The sequence below is a fragment of the Erythranthe guttata genome, chromosome 2 (genome assembly GCF_056151865.1).
Source record: "Erythranthe guttata isolate IM_541 chromosome 2, IM_541, whole genome shotgun sequence".
NCBI lineage: Eukaryota > Viridiplantae > Streptophyta > Magnoliopsida > Lamiales > Phrymaceae > Erythranthe > Erythranthe guttata.
The window spans coordinates 13209439-13225947 of NC_142534.1; the positions used below are offsets into that span (position 1 = coordinate 13209439).

At 31.2% G+C, this 16509-nt stretch overlaps 1 protein-coding gene across 2 annotated transcripts; it reads right to left on the reverse strand.

Annotated features, from left to right (window-relative positions):
- Window positions 1-5231: 5231 nt before the first annotated feature.
- LOC105969696 (protein LNK3) lies at window positions 5232-8216 on the reverse strand. Of its 2 annotated transcripts, none has more exons than XM_088811571.1 (6): window positions 7964-8216; window positions 7027-7366; window positions 6417-6552; window positions 6172-6297; window positions 5861-6003; window positions 5232-5720 (listed from the first exon to the last, which is right to left on the reverse strand). In XM_088811571.1, the coding sequence occupies exons 2-6, from the start codon at window positions 7344-7346 to the stop codon at window positions 5423-5425; spliced, it is 1023 nt and encodes a 340-aa protein (XP_088667697.1). In that variant the 5' UTR covers window positions 7347-7366; window positions 7964-8216; the 3' UTR covers window positions 5232-5422. The 2 variants fall into 2 exon arrangements, with proteins under 2 accessions (XP_088667697.1, XP_088667700.1); XM_088811574.1 differs by having other exon boundaries at window positions 7247-7366; window positions 7964-8084.
- Between the last annotated feature and the right edge of the window lie 8293 nt (window positions 8217-16509).

The following is a 16509-nucleotide window of genomic DNA, read 5'->3' on the forward strand; positions in this document are numbered from 1 at the left end:
CATCTCCCCTGCATATTAGATTGTGTAAAACCCTAATTTTTAAGTTTTCAGAAAAAAAATTCAAAACAAAACTCACTCGATCTGTTGCGTGACGTAGACATTCGTAGACGTTTGTGGCGACGAGGAGTTGGATTTTGTTGCTGTATAGTACTTTCAGAATTATTGCCGCCGATTCGCAGTAAAGAAGAGGAAGACGACCTTAATTTGGGGGAAAAGGAGGGGGTGGTGGTTTATGGCACGGTTATTATGGGATTTATGATAATAGAATCACAGAGATTCTTAAGGCCGAGATTGGTGGGATTTAATTCCAACTTACCAAATACCAAAATACACGGCGTTAGTATCACCGTAAGGGTATTATAGGAATAATTTCACAAAAGGATGTATTTCTAATGTTTTAATATCCTTGGGTGTAGCATCTAATATGTTTTCCCACTAGGGATGCATATCTTAAAGCCCCTAATAATTATCTTGATACTTATAATTCGTGGGCTGATATTAGTTTGTTCATGGGCCTTCTATTATTAGCAACTCTTTAATTTTGTAACCCATTTGTTTAATTTCGTAACCCATTTGTCAATATATTTGACACCAACCGAATTTTATCACATGTCGGCTGAAAGGGTCCAAAAACTAAACTTATTTTCAGTTGATATCAGCTAAAACTAAATTATTACATTCTTCTTTCAAAAAAAAAAAAAAAAATAATTATTACATTCTTAATTAGAGAAAGTTCAGCATATACCAATCAAATTTTGCTCATTTCGAACACAAACCATTGGTCTTTTCCTACAAGTTACGAACTGGACTGAAACAACCTCATGAAGAGAAAACATAAATATTGTTTACTTCATGGTTTTAGTCGAAATGTTTGAATTGAATTTAAAAGTTATTTAGAACTCTTGTCCTACACGAATCTTCATTTTATACCGTATTTTTTGTTTCAATCCAAAACAGGGTAAACAGCATAAAATCGCCCTGTGTTTTTTTCTTGCGTAAAACTCCCTTATGTTTTATTTTATTTTGCTCGAAATCCCATTTTCCGTTAAAAGTTAAGGCCGTAACTATAGATGGGATTTTATGCAAGTTTTTTGTAAGATAGGGGGATTCGGTGCATGGTTTTGCAACACAAGGGGGGCCTACGTAAAATTAAGTTATTTATTTAAAGTTCAAATTATTTTCTTAAATTAAGTCGAATATATCTATTAATTAAAAATATGAAAACTAAGAAAATAATACTCAAGATGAAAGTTGGAACGAATTCTCAAATTGTTTATGTTCTTCTCACATATAATTAATCAAGAATAAATTATAAAAATAAATAATAATTATAATAAAATAATTTTATAATTTAAAAAATCAAAATTCATACATTAATAAATTATATCATATAATTTATTTATTTTTTAAAAACATTCACCACGCCTATTAAATTTTTATTTTTCATATTGTAACTAAATAAGGTGGTGTTTGTAAATGATTATTTAAAAACATAAGTTAGTGATTGTGAGTTAAGTTAGTTTTAAGTGCTTATTTCAAAAAGTTGGGGGTGTTTGTAAATATTCCGAAAAATGAACTTAAATACAAAAGGCAGGGTTAGGGATGCTTTTAGAAAAATAGCTTAAAGCAGATTATTTTAAGAGAAGCAAAAGCAAAAATTGATTTTGCAAACACCTAAAAACAGATTAAGAGCAAAAAAAGCTCATAATCACTTTCAAAAAGCGTTTGCAAACACCACCTAAATGTGTCAACTTAATTTCAGATAATATGAAATTTAAACAAATAAATTAGTTTTTGCATTGCATTGTAGAAAATATGCACTAAATCCCCCTTTGTTACGAAAAAATTTGCATAAAACCCCTTCTATAGTTAATGGCGTTAACTTTAACGGAAAATGAAATTTCTTGCAAAGTAAAATAAAACACAAAAAAGTTTTACGCAAGAAAAAAAACGCAGGGAAATTTTGACGCAAGTTTTCCTTTACACAGGGACATTTTATGCCGTTCACCCATCCAAAACATGAAGAAAAAAAAATTGTTTCATTCTCAAATTCTTTTCCCGGATATTTTTTTTCCCAATATGAAATGAAGGCAAGTCTCTTAGGGCATCTTCCACCCATCTCTATTTCCTATTTTTTCATCTAATTCAGGTGTTGTTAACCTCCCAACTTAAATTACTAAATTAGCATTATACCTAAAATTATGATGATTTAGTTTTAGTCACCAAATTTTTTGGTGAAGAAATTTGCAACTACCACCCTACCACTATTTTACCAATTTTTTCACCAAATCCTATTTTTTCTATCAAATATAGAAATTAAAATAGGATTTGGTGTAATTAACACCATTTTATAATTAGTATATAAAATTATTATCTTAACTAATTTTATGTGATTACCAATTTATAAACATATTTCTAGAAAATATTAATTTGAATTAATGAATTAGTGTTTCAAAAGATAAATACATTATTTATTATTATTATTATTATTATTATTATTATTATTATTATTATTATTATTATTATTATTATTATTATTATTATTATTATTATTATTATTATTATTATTATTATTATTATTATTATTATTATTATTATTATTATTATTATTATTAAGTAAATATAAATATGTTTCGCTCTAATAAGTTATATGTTTAAACAATAAATATGTTTAATATCAAAAAACAACAAAAACATAACATTATAATGTAACATAATAAATTACAAGACAAATTATATAAATGAAATACACATAAACTACTTAGCAAGTTTTTTTTCTTTTCTAGCCAAAATAATTTTTTATTGATTCAAGGGGGCCTCGTTAAAACCTTATTTTCTAAGATTAATAGTCTTGACTATCATAGGTCGAATTAGAGAAATGTCCATCGCCAGTAGGTTCGCCATAGTTGCATTCTTTGTTGTTTGGAGATTCCGGGACGTAAACATCTTCATCACTTGGTCCACTTCCCTCTCCACTAACATTCAAATTCCTAGCAGCTCCTGACCTGCTTCCCCTATCAATGATGGCTTGTTTCTTATTCCCCTATTAATGTTGTAATGTTTTTTTTTTTTTTTTTTTTAAATCGTGTTGTAATATTTTTATGCATTTAGTTATGAAACTATTGTTTATGTGTGGTTTTATTATATGTATAATAATTTATATTGATTTTCATTCATGTTTCAATAGTTTTTTAAAATTTAATATAATTCTAAGATTATATAATCAATCAAATTATTACTTATAATCGGATCTATAATCAATATTTTTAAAATTAAAATAGACTAAAATTATGATTAACATTAAATTTATAATTTTGTGATATATTTTGTGAAATACCATGGGAGACCAAATCAAATGCTATTATCTATAAATAGAAAAATGGTGAAATATTATTATTTTATTGTTTAGTGTAAAATTTGCTGAAATTGGTGGGAGACCAAATGCACTATTTTTTCACAAAAAATAACGAAATTATATAATGATGTGCTAAGGGTGGAAGATAAATCCATTTTTTCACCACTAAAAATAGAATTTGGTGAAAAAATGGTGATTAAGTTGGAAGATGCTCTTATCGCTCCTCTCATTGTCTGTGTATAAATACTCAAACGCGCTGCATATTGCTAATGTATTGCTCGAGTTAATAGTAATACTTCAATTTATTCTGGATAAGGTATCGTAGGTAATTTAAAAAGTCAAAATCTAATAATAATATAATAATGACTTATTATAAATGCATAATAAATAATAAAGTTTGGGTGTGATAGGGAATATGACTGATCTAGCAGATCTGGCAGTATTCCACGTGGACCAATAGGTTAGCATTTTAAGATGGTGAAATACAGACCACGAATTTCCAGTGCCCGGGACCCACTCATTCTCAGCCACAAAACATATACGGGCACAATGTTTCTGTCAGCTTCCCAAATTGCCCTCCGAACTGACTGCTCTTAGCTTTATCCACTACGCTGTGGTGGTCCCACTATTTTTTTTTTGGTACCGGTCAAGTCCTTTTCACATTTTAGCATAATACTCAATTTGGCCACGTATCAAATATTCAAATCAAATAACTAATTTATATAAGTTTAAGACAACGTTTACTTTGCACCTCTGAATTATGGGATATATGACATATGTCGGAAATGTATTAAAAATGTAGGTTTGTAATGTTTTGTTGTGCAATTACAGTTTTACCCTCACCTTTCGTCTATGAAAAATATATGTGAATTTCAGTACTTCAAAATATTTTAGTTAAAATAAAAAATACAGAGTCATTATCTCCTTTATTCTTTTTCTAATATTGATCATCTTGCAAACAGTATTTTGGATGATTTCTTAAGCAATTGTTTAGCTTATATTAATATTTTATTAATTTGAACGTATATTTTGTAGGATATAATGGTAGGTTAATTTTCTGTAATTAAAATCCATTATAGAAGCTTGATGGAGTTTGAATATGTTGGGCGTTTGAGTTACATTAAGAGATGTTTAACCTGATTTGATGTCATATTTTGAGATACTTAATTTAATTAAAGAAATTAGGTATACTGTTACTAATACGTTTGGTTTATAATGCCATATGAAATTGAGCTCAGACTACTTGTCGATGAGAACTAGAGCTGTCACTGAACATTATAGTGAAATTAAAAGGAGAAATGAACAAAAAATAACTAATTCAAATGAAAAAAAAAAAGAAGGAAAAATAGAGGTAAAAAATTAGCCACATTTAAGCTTCCAACCCTTGTACAATATAGATAACCAACAAACGGGTAAAAAATATCCGAAAAAAGGTAAATGCTATAATAACGGTTGGTAATAAGAAAGTCAATATATGACGTCAACATATGTAATAAATAATGGTCCCGTAAAGGGATGATCTGGCGGTTGGAGCAAGCGAGCTTGTGTCAATTGACCCAAGTTTGAATCATTTTGCCAACGGTCGCTAGGTCGAGCTTGTCACGTATGGTTACCCGGTATAGTTTACGTTCCTCGTTTGATTTACAATATGATGAAGTTATGAGTTATTCATACATAAAGATTAACCTTTTTTGGCCAAGCCAGCCTCGATATCATTAATCACATCACTCTCGATTGAGTCTCAAGTGGCAAAAATTAGTCGAACTTGTCGCGTGATTAAAGATATTTAATCACAATAACCATTTGTAGATTTGAACTTTTGGGGCCATTTCGAAATATTATTGAACTAATTATCGACTACCAAATAAAGATCCAATTATTTAATTAACGATGATTATATATATATTTCCATCCACACGAGACTCAAAAAACAATCCGCAAAAGGCATGTTCGTAAGAAAACATGCAACGAAGTCCAAAAACGAAGAAAATGTATTCGGTGCTTATTACACTACCAGCAGTCTGTTTACATAAGAACAAAAAAAACTCGGTTTGATTTTGTTTTTGTTCAAGACGCCATTGCGTAAGTGTCTGAGAAGTGAGCCCGAGCTTTAGTCAACCGTTGGTTGGTCAAACCGAATGTCGGGACTTCCGCATCGCCATCTGCGGTAGTGGAAAGAGAAGGCTCGTAAAACCCCGATAGGTAGAAATCGTTGGCCTGGTACTCCTTTTCAGCCTTCTCTGCAGTGACATTTGGTGCAGTATCTGCAGTTATATTGCAGCACTGTATCGTATTGAACAAGAGAGTAGCGATGGTTCTGTCGATGGCGTTTGTGTCCGATCTTTTAGCTTGGGATTCTCTTGCACTGTGTACATGAAAAAAAGACGGATACTACGGTCAATCTTAGGTCATACATACGTATTCCACAAACTTTAATCAACCGTCTTATCCTTGCCTATGATTTATGTAATAAAATGAACCATGTAAAGCATTTAATCTAATTACCTGTAGGGTCCACCACTAGTTGTGGCTTTGCCGTTTTCGTTTTCGTCTTTCGTATTCTGACCAAAATTATTCTGATGAAGTCTCGAATTTTCTGCGAGGCGGTACAGAGAATCGCGAAAGCAAACCCTAGTTTTATTAGCCAACTGCAGATTTCAAATAACAAGAGGAAACTGTTAATCATCTTTATATGTGTGTGTGTGTGTACTGTGTATAAATATATATATATATATATATATATATATATATATATATATATATATATATATATATATACATACGCACGTATAAATATATATAATATCGATTGGTACCTGTAAAGCCAATGTTTGTAGCTCAAGTAAAACCGATTCCTCCGTAGACATATCCTCCTCATTCATATCTTCAAACATATCAAATTCAAAGTGCTCGTCCGAGTTAGACGTCTCGAATTCCATTTCCTATAAAATAAAATAAAATAAATAACAAAGATTAGCTACTATTGATAATTTCGAAAACTACAGTTACGTATAACAATCCATAAGCACTAAAAGTTGTTGTAATAACAGAGGATGTTTACCTCTGAAGGTAGAAAATGTCCGAAATTTTCAAGATTATCCATAGCCATCTGATCTTGGTTGCTCGAAGCTTGTCTAAAGCTCGCTGAACTGTCTGCTCTGTCTGCTGAGCTGGCATCTGCTTCAAATATCGAACGGCTGCACAATACATGTTTTGAAGAATTCAGAAAACCCGGAAATAATTTATGCACAAGACGATAATAAAAGTAATAAGCAATAAAATCAAAAAGTAGATGTTCTATTCGAATCTAGCTCGGATAAGGAATATATTCGTATCTAACGGTTCAAAATAAACTCTAATTCCACACTCGCTCTAGTAAGTTTGAAAATCCCGATTCCTAATTAATTGCGAAATAATTCCACCACAATTTATATACGTAACAACATATATAAGCGCGACCGATTCACAACTACTTTGACTAAGTATTTCTTTATCTAGTGCATACATAAAGAATATAGTGGAGTGAGTACAAGACATTAAATTAGCTTCACTACTTTGAATCGAGAATCTTTTCAAAAAACATTTAAAATCTACATGGATGAAAACGAACATGCATGAAAGCATGTATTTTATTCTTAAAGAACAAAAAAAAAAAAGCGGAGAATTTGTACAAGAAAATGTCATCGGCATCATCGATTTTGGAAAGATTGTTGAGTTGAGAATCTGAGTCTTGGTGCCGATTTTGCTGGCGCCTAGACCTCGGTGTACTAAGTTGTTCGACAACATCATCGTCGTCGTTAACATCATCATCATTATTATCGTTTAATAGAAAATCTTCCACACCTAAAACAGTTAGTTTCTTTGGGGAGTTGAAGTTTCCAACTACTTTACCCCATGAAGACCAACTATCCGGTGACGGAAGCCTGTCCATCATCTCCTCGTCTTTCGGTACCGTCAGATTCTCCATATTGTTTGCAAAATACCACTCCATCGGATTCGATTCGCTTTTACCTACACCACCATAAAACATAAATATATGTCAAGATAAATCAATTATTTTACAATTAAACCTCTTTAAATTAATATAGTCGGGACTAATAAAATTCTATTAATTTAGGGAAATATCAAATTATCGAACTAATAATTCAACACGAGGTTATTAATTTATCGAGGTTCTACTGTAATTACTTCCAATCAACTCATTCATAACATTCACATAGACACATGTAAATCTAATCTACAGAGCTCAGCTCACAAGAACATCAGATCCAGCTTCGAAGCTTTCGACTTTTTGGAGATTAAGTTTCGATTAATTATCAGAAACACCACCTCTTAAAAAAACACCCTAAAACTCAACCATCAACAGTTGATCCAATTTCCATTATTTTTAATTAGACAAAAAAATAAAATAAATTAATAAATAAATAAATAAACACGAACACCACCGCTAGAAATTACTGAAAATAACACAGAAAAGAGCATGAAACAGCTAATTCCAATTCCATGGAGCAATTAAATCAGATAACAAAAAGCAGCAACAACAACAACAAACAAAAAATGAACAAAATTGAAGCTAATTAATTGAGGTGAGGTGAGAGATTGGCTTACCGGAAGTAGAAATTGTTGATTTCGATGAGTTGAAGAAGAAACCCCAGAGAAGAGATGAGCTGAGAACTGAGAGCAAAGAGCAGATTTGAATGGCAGAGAACGTTTGGCTGATGAGCTTTCTGGAAATGGTAAAAAAAATGAGGAGGCTTTATTGTTTTCTGTTTTGGTCTCTATGGACGTTTTTGCCCTTCACACTCTTTCTCTCTCTTCTTTCTCTCTCATCAGCGGTGAAAACTTGTGGCTAGTGGGCGACAACCTTTTTTCTCCACCTTTCACTTTGGTTTGTCTTGCCCTGATTGTGACTATAATTCATTTCCAATTTTTCACTAATATTTAATTAAATATTTTATTTTCTCCAATTAAATTTTATATATAAAAAGAGCTAACGTTGTGTATACATAGGACAACACTAATAATTTCTTATTAATTATGTTTTTTTATCTACTAAATATCTAATTAATTTTATTTTTCTATTTTATCGGGTGGAACAGTTTTCCACTTTCTTTGTTAGTTCTCCATTTCTTTTTATACATGAAATCTTTGTAATTATTTTTTTAGTGGCATGGCATCTTTAGAATTTTTTATTTGTTTTTCTCTTCTAATTATAGATGATTTTTCTCTTGACATTTTCTTCATATATATACCGATTTTCAATGTTGTGTTTTTACATTACTATTTTCCTCACTTTCAAAATCTCATTCCTACATTGTACGGAAAGAAATATTAATTATATCAATTAGAATATTCAGTTTAACGCATATAAGGGTACATGGTGATTAGGCGTCCACGGTTTTTGAAAATTTAAATATATAGTAGATTATTTCTTTTCAATAATACAATTTTCTCGAGTTCCTTAGAAGATTTTGCTGTATATTTGTCCAGCCAATTTACCAAAAGTTAACGTAAGTAATATCAGAGTTTCTCCAACAGTAAAATTTGGTGACAGCTGGTGATTCAATATTCTTTCGATCCAGATCTTGCCTCGAACACTATTTAGGTGCAATAAATAATCATATTATCTTCTATTAAATGTTTTAAACGTATTTTTGCGTTATCAAAAATAAATAACAGGGTCTAAGATAATATTTATTGACAACAATAATAAATACTTTATAATAGTTTTATTTATTTAATTTCAAAACATATTGTAAATTGAATAATGAATATTCTAAAATGTGGGCAGACATGACATGACAACGACTTAATAACGTGTGATAGCAAAAATTTTAACTGAGCCCCAAATGGATAAAGCTAAGAGCAGTTCGGAGGGCAATTTGGGAAGCCAACAAAATATTATGCGCGTATCTGTTTTGTGGCTGAGGATGAAGAACGAGTGGGGCCCAGCACTGGCAAAATTCGTGGTCTATCGTTCCCCATCTAAAAATGCTCTCCTATTGGTCCACGTGTCGTGCTGCCAGATCTGCAAAGATGTAGCTCTATATTCGCGATATATATATATAAATACAGCCCCTGCAATTGGTGTGGCCCGTGAGCAGCTGATCCTGCTTTTCTTTTTTCATTGGATAACAAAAGCGCTATTCACTTAAAACACTTTTTTTTCCAAAGGCACAAGTTTTAAGTAGATAGGCACGCTTTTCTAGACAATGACATATTCCAAAAGAAATATGCTCTCTACTCTCTCTACTAACGTGGTGATGCCATTTAGGAATGTCAATTTAGTGCACTCGAAATTACCGTTGGATCGGATTTTATTTTAGCCGAACCTAGTAAATTATTGGAAATAGTTGAATTTTAGCTCGCTGCTGCGACTCAACCCAAATCAAACCCGATTAAGTAAATAATTTAAATATTTAGTCGATCTGATTTTATTCTACTCACACCTAGTTAATTTTCGGAAATTGTTGAATTTTAGCTCACTACGACTCAACCGAAATCAAATCCGATTCAATAAATAATTTAAATATTTATTGGATCTGATTTTATTCTACTTCACGCCTAGTTAATTTTTGGAAATAGTTGAATTTCAGGCTTGCAGCTCATTACGACTCAACCCAAATCAAACCGGATTAAATAAATATTTAGTCGATCTGATTTTATTTTAGTCACATCTAATTAATGGTGAGAATAGTTGAATTTGAACTCGATATGGCTCGACCCAAATTGAAATCGATTAAATAAATAGTTTAAATATTTATTAATTTATTATTTGACATATTTATTAGTATTATTTTAAAACCAATAGTACTACTTGACAAGAGTTATAACTTATAAGCATAACATATTGAATGAGGATTGGAAATGACACTCAATCACTCCTCAATTGAAATTCTTATGAAACTCATATTAGAAGTACTTTAAATAATTCAATTTTTTTAACATAATCAATATTTATATTTCCATTGATTCGAATCAATTCTCTGATTTGCAAAAGGCATTCAATTTTTTTTCTTTAAAATAATCATATAGCATTTCTTGATAAAAAAAATAGTTTATGCTATATTACAAATATTTGAAAATTTAATTATTTTACATGAAATTAATATGTATATTGTGTATTAAGTAAAATTAGTCCATTCTTTATGCAATGTGTAACTCTGTCTACAATGATAAACATATGTTAGTTTCATAAGCCCGACATAAACCTGAAACTCGAGATAACATAAGAGTCCAGTTTGGGCATATAACTATAAAGTTTGATGATGTGAATTTAAGTTTCGAGTTTGGGTATATAAATCAAAGCTCGACTCACATACCTCGATTATCACCACCCCTAATAGTATCTACAATGGATGCTCTATAATCTCTCCTCAAGCAGTACGTTCCTATACCACATTCCCACTTAGGGATGGCAACGGTCGGTTCTGGGTCGGGTTTGCCTAAACCCAAGACCTGACCCATGAAAAATATATAAAACCCAAATCCGCCCCAACCTAGTTCAGCTTAGACCCAGACCTGCCCCAACCCATATCCGAATTAAACGGTTCTAACCCGACAGACCCGCTAAACCCGTTAACATAAATTTTTATTTTTTTATTTTTTAACTTTCATGATATTTTCCTTCTATATTTTAACAAAATAATCTAAAAATTAAATTACAATATTTTAAAATACTTCTACAAGCGATATAATTTGAATAATAAAATTATATAATTAATTATATTTGACTTCTATAATAAGTAAAGTTCAAAAGGCAAGACGGCTAACGGTGGTCGGATAGATTTTACTTACGAGAAATGAAATTCAAAAAAATGAAATTGTGAAAAATGGGTAAACGAGAATAGACGCGATGAAAATTGAAAGTTTGATAAATGAAATCGTAAATTAATTTTTATATATAGATTAAATATAAAATATATATATTTATACGGATCGGTTCTGGATCGGTTCCAATAAGACCCGTAATCCGACCCAAACCATCCGATTCTAGAAACTTAAATCCATTACCCACCCCAAAACCATTTAGCTTACCCAGACCCGCCCCAAACGGATCGATTCCGAGTCTAAGACCCAGCATACCCATACCCATTGCCATCCCTATTTCCACTTTTATCATCTAGTATATAACTCACATCTAAAAATAGTTCTCACTTATCTCATGCTCCAAATTAAGAATGTTTATCTTTAAAACGTCGTCGTTGTAATAAAATATTCATTGTTAATATAAGGTTCTACAAAATGGAATTATAAAAATTATATATTTAATAAGTAAAATTGTATAATTCTTAATAAGTTTAATTTTTCAATTATGTTATCTCACTTAATCATGTATATATTTAATGACGTTGGGAGTTGAATTGTATTATTTCTTCATTTATATATAAAATACAAAAAATATAACTAATAATTATGTAACATTTACAAATAACATAAATTACCATAAATATAAACATGAGTCATCTCCTCCACCTCCTGTTCTTCTTCATGATTCTCCTCATTTTCGCCTTGTCCTATTTCCTCTTCTTTCTCGTCTTCTTTGTTGTTATCCTTCTCTTTCTCCTCTTTCTCTTCCTGGTCCTCTTTTATCTCCTCACAATTGGCTTATATCTTTCGGCCAGTAATTTATGCTGAAATGTTTTATGATTCCGTATTTAAATAGAGTAATAAATGATGGAAATATAATCTGCACTTCGGTTAGATTATCGTGGTGTACTTAATTACTCAAATTTACAAGGGACAATTAGTGAAAACCCCTTATAGCATTTTTTTAATAAGAATGGATCCAGCCCCTTTTTCCTTATTAGTGATAGGTCCAGTTTTTCTCTTATCCCAAATTTACCCTCCTACTATTCATTACCACTACTTTAATGACTTCTTAATTTTTTTTAATTATAATTTTCGTTTATTTTTTTATTTATTTTTTTTAAAAATATTTATTTAAAAAATATTCTTTACATAAAAAAAATTAATCTTTTTTTTCCCTGCTATTGGGTTTGCTAATCAATTATAATATTTTCGAAACCAACTATAAAATTTCCGAAAAAACTATAATTTTTTTGAAAACAACTACAATATTTCTTAAACAACTAAAATTTTATTTTTCTTTTTGATTATTTTGTTCATAATCAACTATAAATTTACCGAAAACAACTATTTTTTTTTCTCGTTTTTTCTCCGAATCAACTTTAAGAAAACTCTAAAACAACCATAAAAAATAGTTGTTTTCAATGGCAAGTTTACCAAATAAGATCAACTAAAAATTAAAGAAATCAACTATAAAAAAATTGAAATCACCTATAAAATATTGAAAACAACAATAAAATCTAGTTGTTTAATGAAATCAACTAAAAATTATCAAAAACAACTACAAATTGTCAAAAACAACTACAAATTGTCAAAAACAACTACAAAAATCGAAAACAACTACAAATTTACAAAATCGACTACAAAATAAACAACTCCAATTTTAGAGAAAACTTCTATAAATTCATTTCTTCTACTTTGCCATGGCTGAGATAGGAGTTTTCTTCCAGAGATATGGCCAAGATACAACTCCGATCATAAGAGTTTTCTTCCACAGATCTTCGTAGATTTCGAATGTGCTATGCATAAAATAATCCCGATGTCCACAACTATTTCATAAATAAAGACAAACACAAAACGATTCAATAAAAATTCAAATCAGAACACACAATAATATCCAAAATATGTAATAACATCAACAAATTGCTGAATTTCTATTCAAACAAACGCAAGACTCAAATCACAAAATTATTCACAAATAAGGCATGATAGAAATCGAATCATACTGTAATTTGACAATTGAATCAAGACAACAACATTATAACAATTAATCTAAAAAATCAATCAGTTGCAAAATAAAAATAATTAAATGATGAAGGAATTTGACAGACAAACCTAAATAATCTCGTTTGCTTCGATCCGGATCTCGTCGTCACCGGTGTTACACCATCATGAAGACTAAGATGTCGTCGGCGTTGGATTGGAGTCATGTGACACTGGAAGTTGTTCCCAAAAAAACGGCGGAGAAATGGATTGGAGAAGAAACTTCGTCATCTTCTTCATAATTGCCATTGACCATGAAATTCGCACATAAAAAGGCTATTGGGAGAGAAGAAGAGGGATGACAAAAAATATAGAAGATCGTGAGCCGGGGGTGGGGGAGAGGCTGCGTGGCGGAGGTGCAGATCTGTAGCGAGGGAGAGAAAAAGAGAGACGCGGGTGGTGAAGAGAAGTGAGGGAAAAAAAATAGGGTTTAATGATAATTAAGGGTAATATAGAGATATCCCTAAAATTCGAATTTATGGTAAATTAAAATATATAATGAGGGGGTTTTCACTAATATGCAAAATGATCTTATATCCATCCTAATATAACTAAATGTGTTGGGGGGTTTTCACTAATAATCCCTATTTACAATGGGATAAATGAGTAACTAATGCACAAACTTAACTACTTCAAAAAGCTAAAGTGAGCACAAATAGCTTGGTGGGAGGTGGGAAGTCAACTACCCCACATCGGAAAAAGAGCATTAATGTGAGCACTTTAGATGGTGTTAAGTGGATAGCTAGAAGTGGATAGCTAGAGGTGTAATCAAGTGTGGGCTTAAGTGCGTTGCTGCCCGCCCGGACCGAGCCCGTGGATTGTAGAGCTTCGGGATTGTTTGGTTTGGAGTTGAGCCTGCTTTGGACCAAGTTTAATTAAGTTTTTGGGCTTAATAATTAAAATTGAATTTATTTATTCTAGCCAACCCGAGCGCGACATTTGCACAAAGATGACATCATCGCACTTAGGCGGATGTGTCTCTCGGTCAGTGCGCCAAGTAGGTGCCTATTCATACGAATAGGTGACAGTTTAAACACGAATTGGTGTTTAATCCCTCCGAAAAGGCATAACATCTTTTCGGCCCTTCTTTTTCCATGTGTTGTGACATTGGAATACAACTTCTGAAAACTATAAATATGGCCCTAGTTTTCCAGCAAACGCACTCAATTCAAGCATTCATAAGCACATTTCTGCATAATCTTTCATTCGTGTCATAAAGTCCAAAATGTCTTTTCGTTCGCTGTGTTCCAACAGTTGTTGTGCTACTCTATTGGAACTGAAAGTCGTTGTATCATGGGAGACAGTTGCCAAAAACCAAAGCACTGTTGCGAGACAATTTTGTCTTAAGGTGAAAGAACAAATTTCTTGCCTCAACTTTTCGAAATGGAGAATCACGATGTTGAAATTGTTGATGCTACCGATGTTGTTGCTGCTTGCTACTGCGACAATTCTGATGGCTCTTCCAATCCACACCTCTGCCCCTACTCATGGAGAAAGGCCGGAAATAAATATTGAAAAGCATTTTGAGGGAAATAAATAAATAAATAAGTATTGTAACTTGTTTCATTAGAACACATTTTTATGACTAGTAACATTTTTTAAAAGGGGTCATAAGCAATAAGTCCCTCATATAGCTAAGAAATGGTGATACATCCACCCTTTAAATCTTTCTTTGTGATAACTCCTAGAAATTTTATTCTCAATATTACCCTTGTGTTAATTAACTATCCCTAAAAATCAGCTACCAAATTAAAAAATAAAATAAAATAATATATATATATATATATATATATATATATATATATATATATATATATATATATATATATATATATATATATATATATATATATATTATTTTCGTACTTTATTTAGCTTTTTATTTTATTCATTTTCTATTCTTTTTTAATAATTTTTTTTTTAATTTTTTTTCGAAAAAAAATAATTTTTTTTCTCGACAGGTTTACTACGCCGAATGTGACTATAGTTGAATATGACTATAGTCTAATATGACTATATGTGACTATATCTACTTTAGTCATATTCTTGATTTATATTGTAGTTTTTTACATTTTTAATTTAAAATTCTGATTATATAGTCTAGTACAATCATGGTTACCAAATTATATAAAAAAACGAAGATTGCCTATTATTTAAGAAAACAATCCAATAAACATCTAAAAAAAAAAAAACTCACAATTTGAATCTTGAAACGAGATGATAGAACATATTCGAATATGACTATATTCAACAATAGTCGTATTCGAATATGATTATTATCATGTTATTGTTGCTGCTCAAATCTGAACCTAATTGTTCACATTAGAAATCGAAGCACATAGAAGCAATTACCAAACTTAAATATGACTATATACGTGATCATATATGACTAAAAAACTAATTCTTGTCATTTGGCTTGCAAGTTGCTCCATTTTCATTAGTGCATTTCATAGCCACCGCCACCATTTATTCCGAAGTTTTCTCATCGGATATGCAGTAATGCTCAAACTGCATCTTTTCAACAAAAAAAAATGCCTAATTAACAATAATTGGAATATCAAAATCAAACACAAATGACCCCAAAAAATTTTAAATGGAAAATCTCTAAAAGTGAAGACTAAAATATGAAAAAAAAAACTCACCAAATTGTGATACTTTCACAATTTATATTCGGAGCTAGAAGGCACCAAATTCAATCTCCTCCGTACAGTATATAAAAATATATACTCTGAGTACTCTATCCAAATTTCGGCCATATCCGACGGTTCAATTGCACGAAAACGCGTCCAATCTAGCTGCCCTGAATTATTCAGTAACAAAAATCAGCAGCGAGTTTTAAGATCCGATCTATATTTAGAGAATTCTGATTCTGATCTCCACCGTTCATAGGTTATATTGTTGTGTTAAAAATCCTGTATAAAAATATCAACCCCATCCGACGGTTAGATCTTCCTATCTGGCCTCTGCACGAAAACTGCTACGTCTCAAAAACTTGATTTTTCTCTTTTTTCGTCCGCTCTTCGGAAAGAGAATCAAAACCCGGCGCCGGCGCCATGTGCGGCTGAGTGGTGTCCATTGGCGAGTGGTGGAGGATTACGGATCTGAAGAAGAAAAAAAGAGAGAGAAGTTGCGTGAAAAAGAGAGAGAACAAAAGAGAGAGATATGGAAGATATAAATAGAGAATTAATGTAATTCTACAATCACGTGAGACGGTTATGGAAAATAAATATTGCAATTATTTTAAAAAACTACTGATAAGGGTAGTTTCGTCTTATCACAGTTGTTAAGGGGGGTTTCACTAA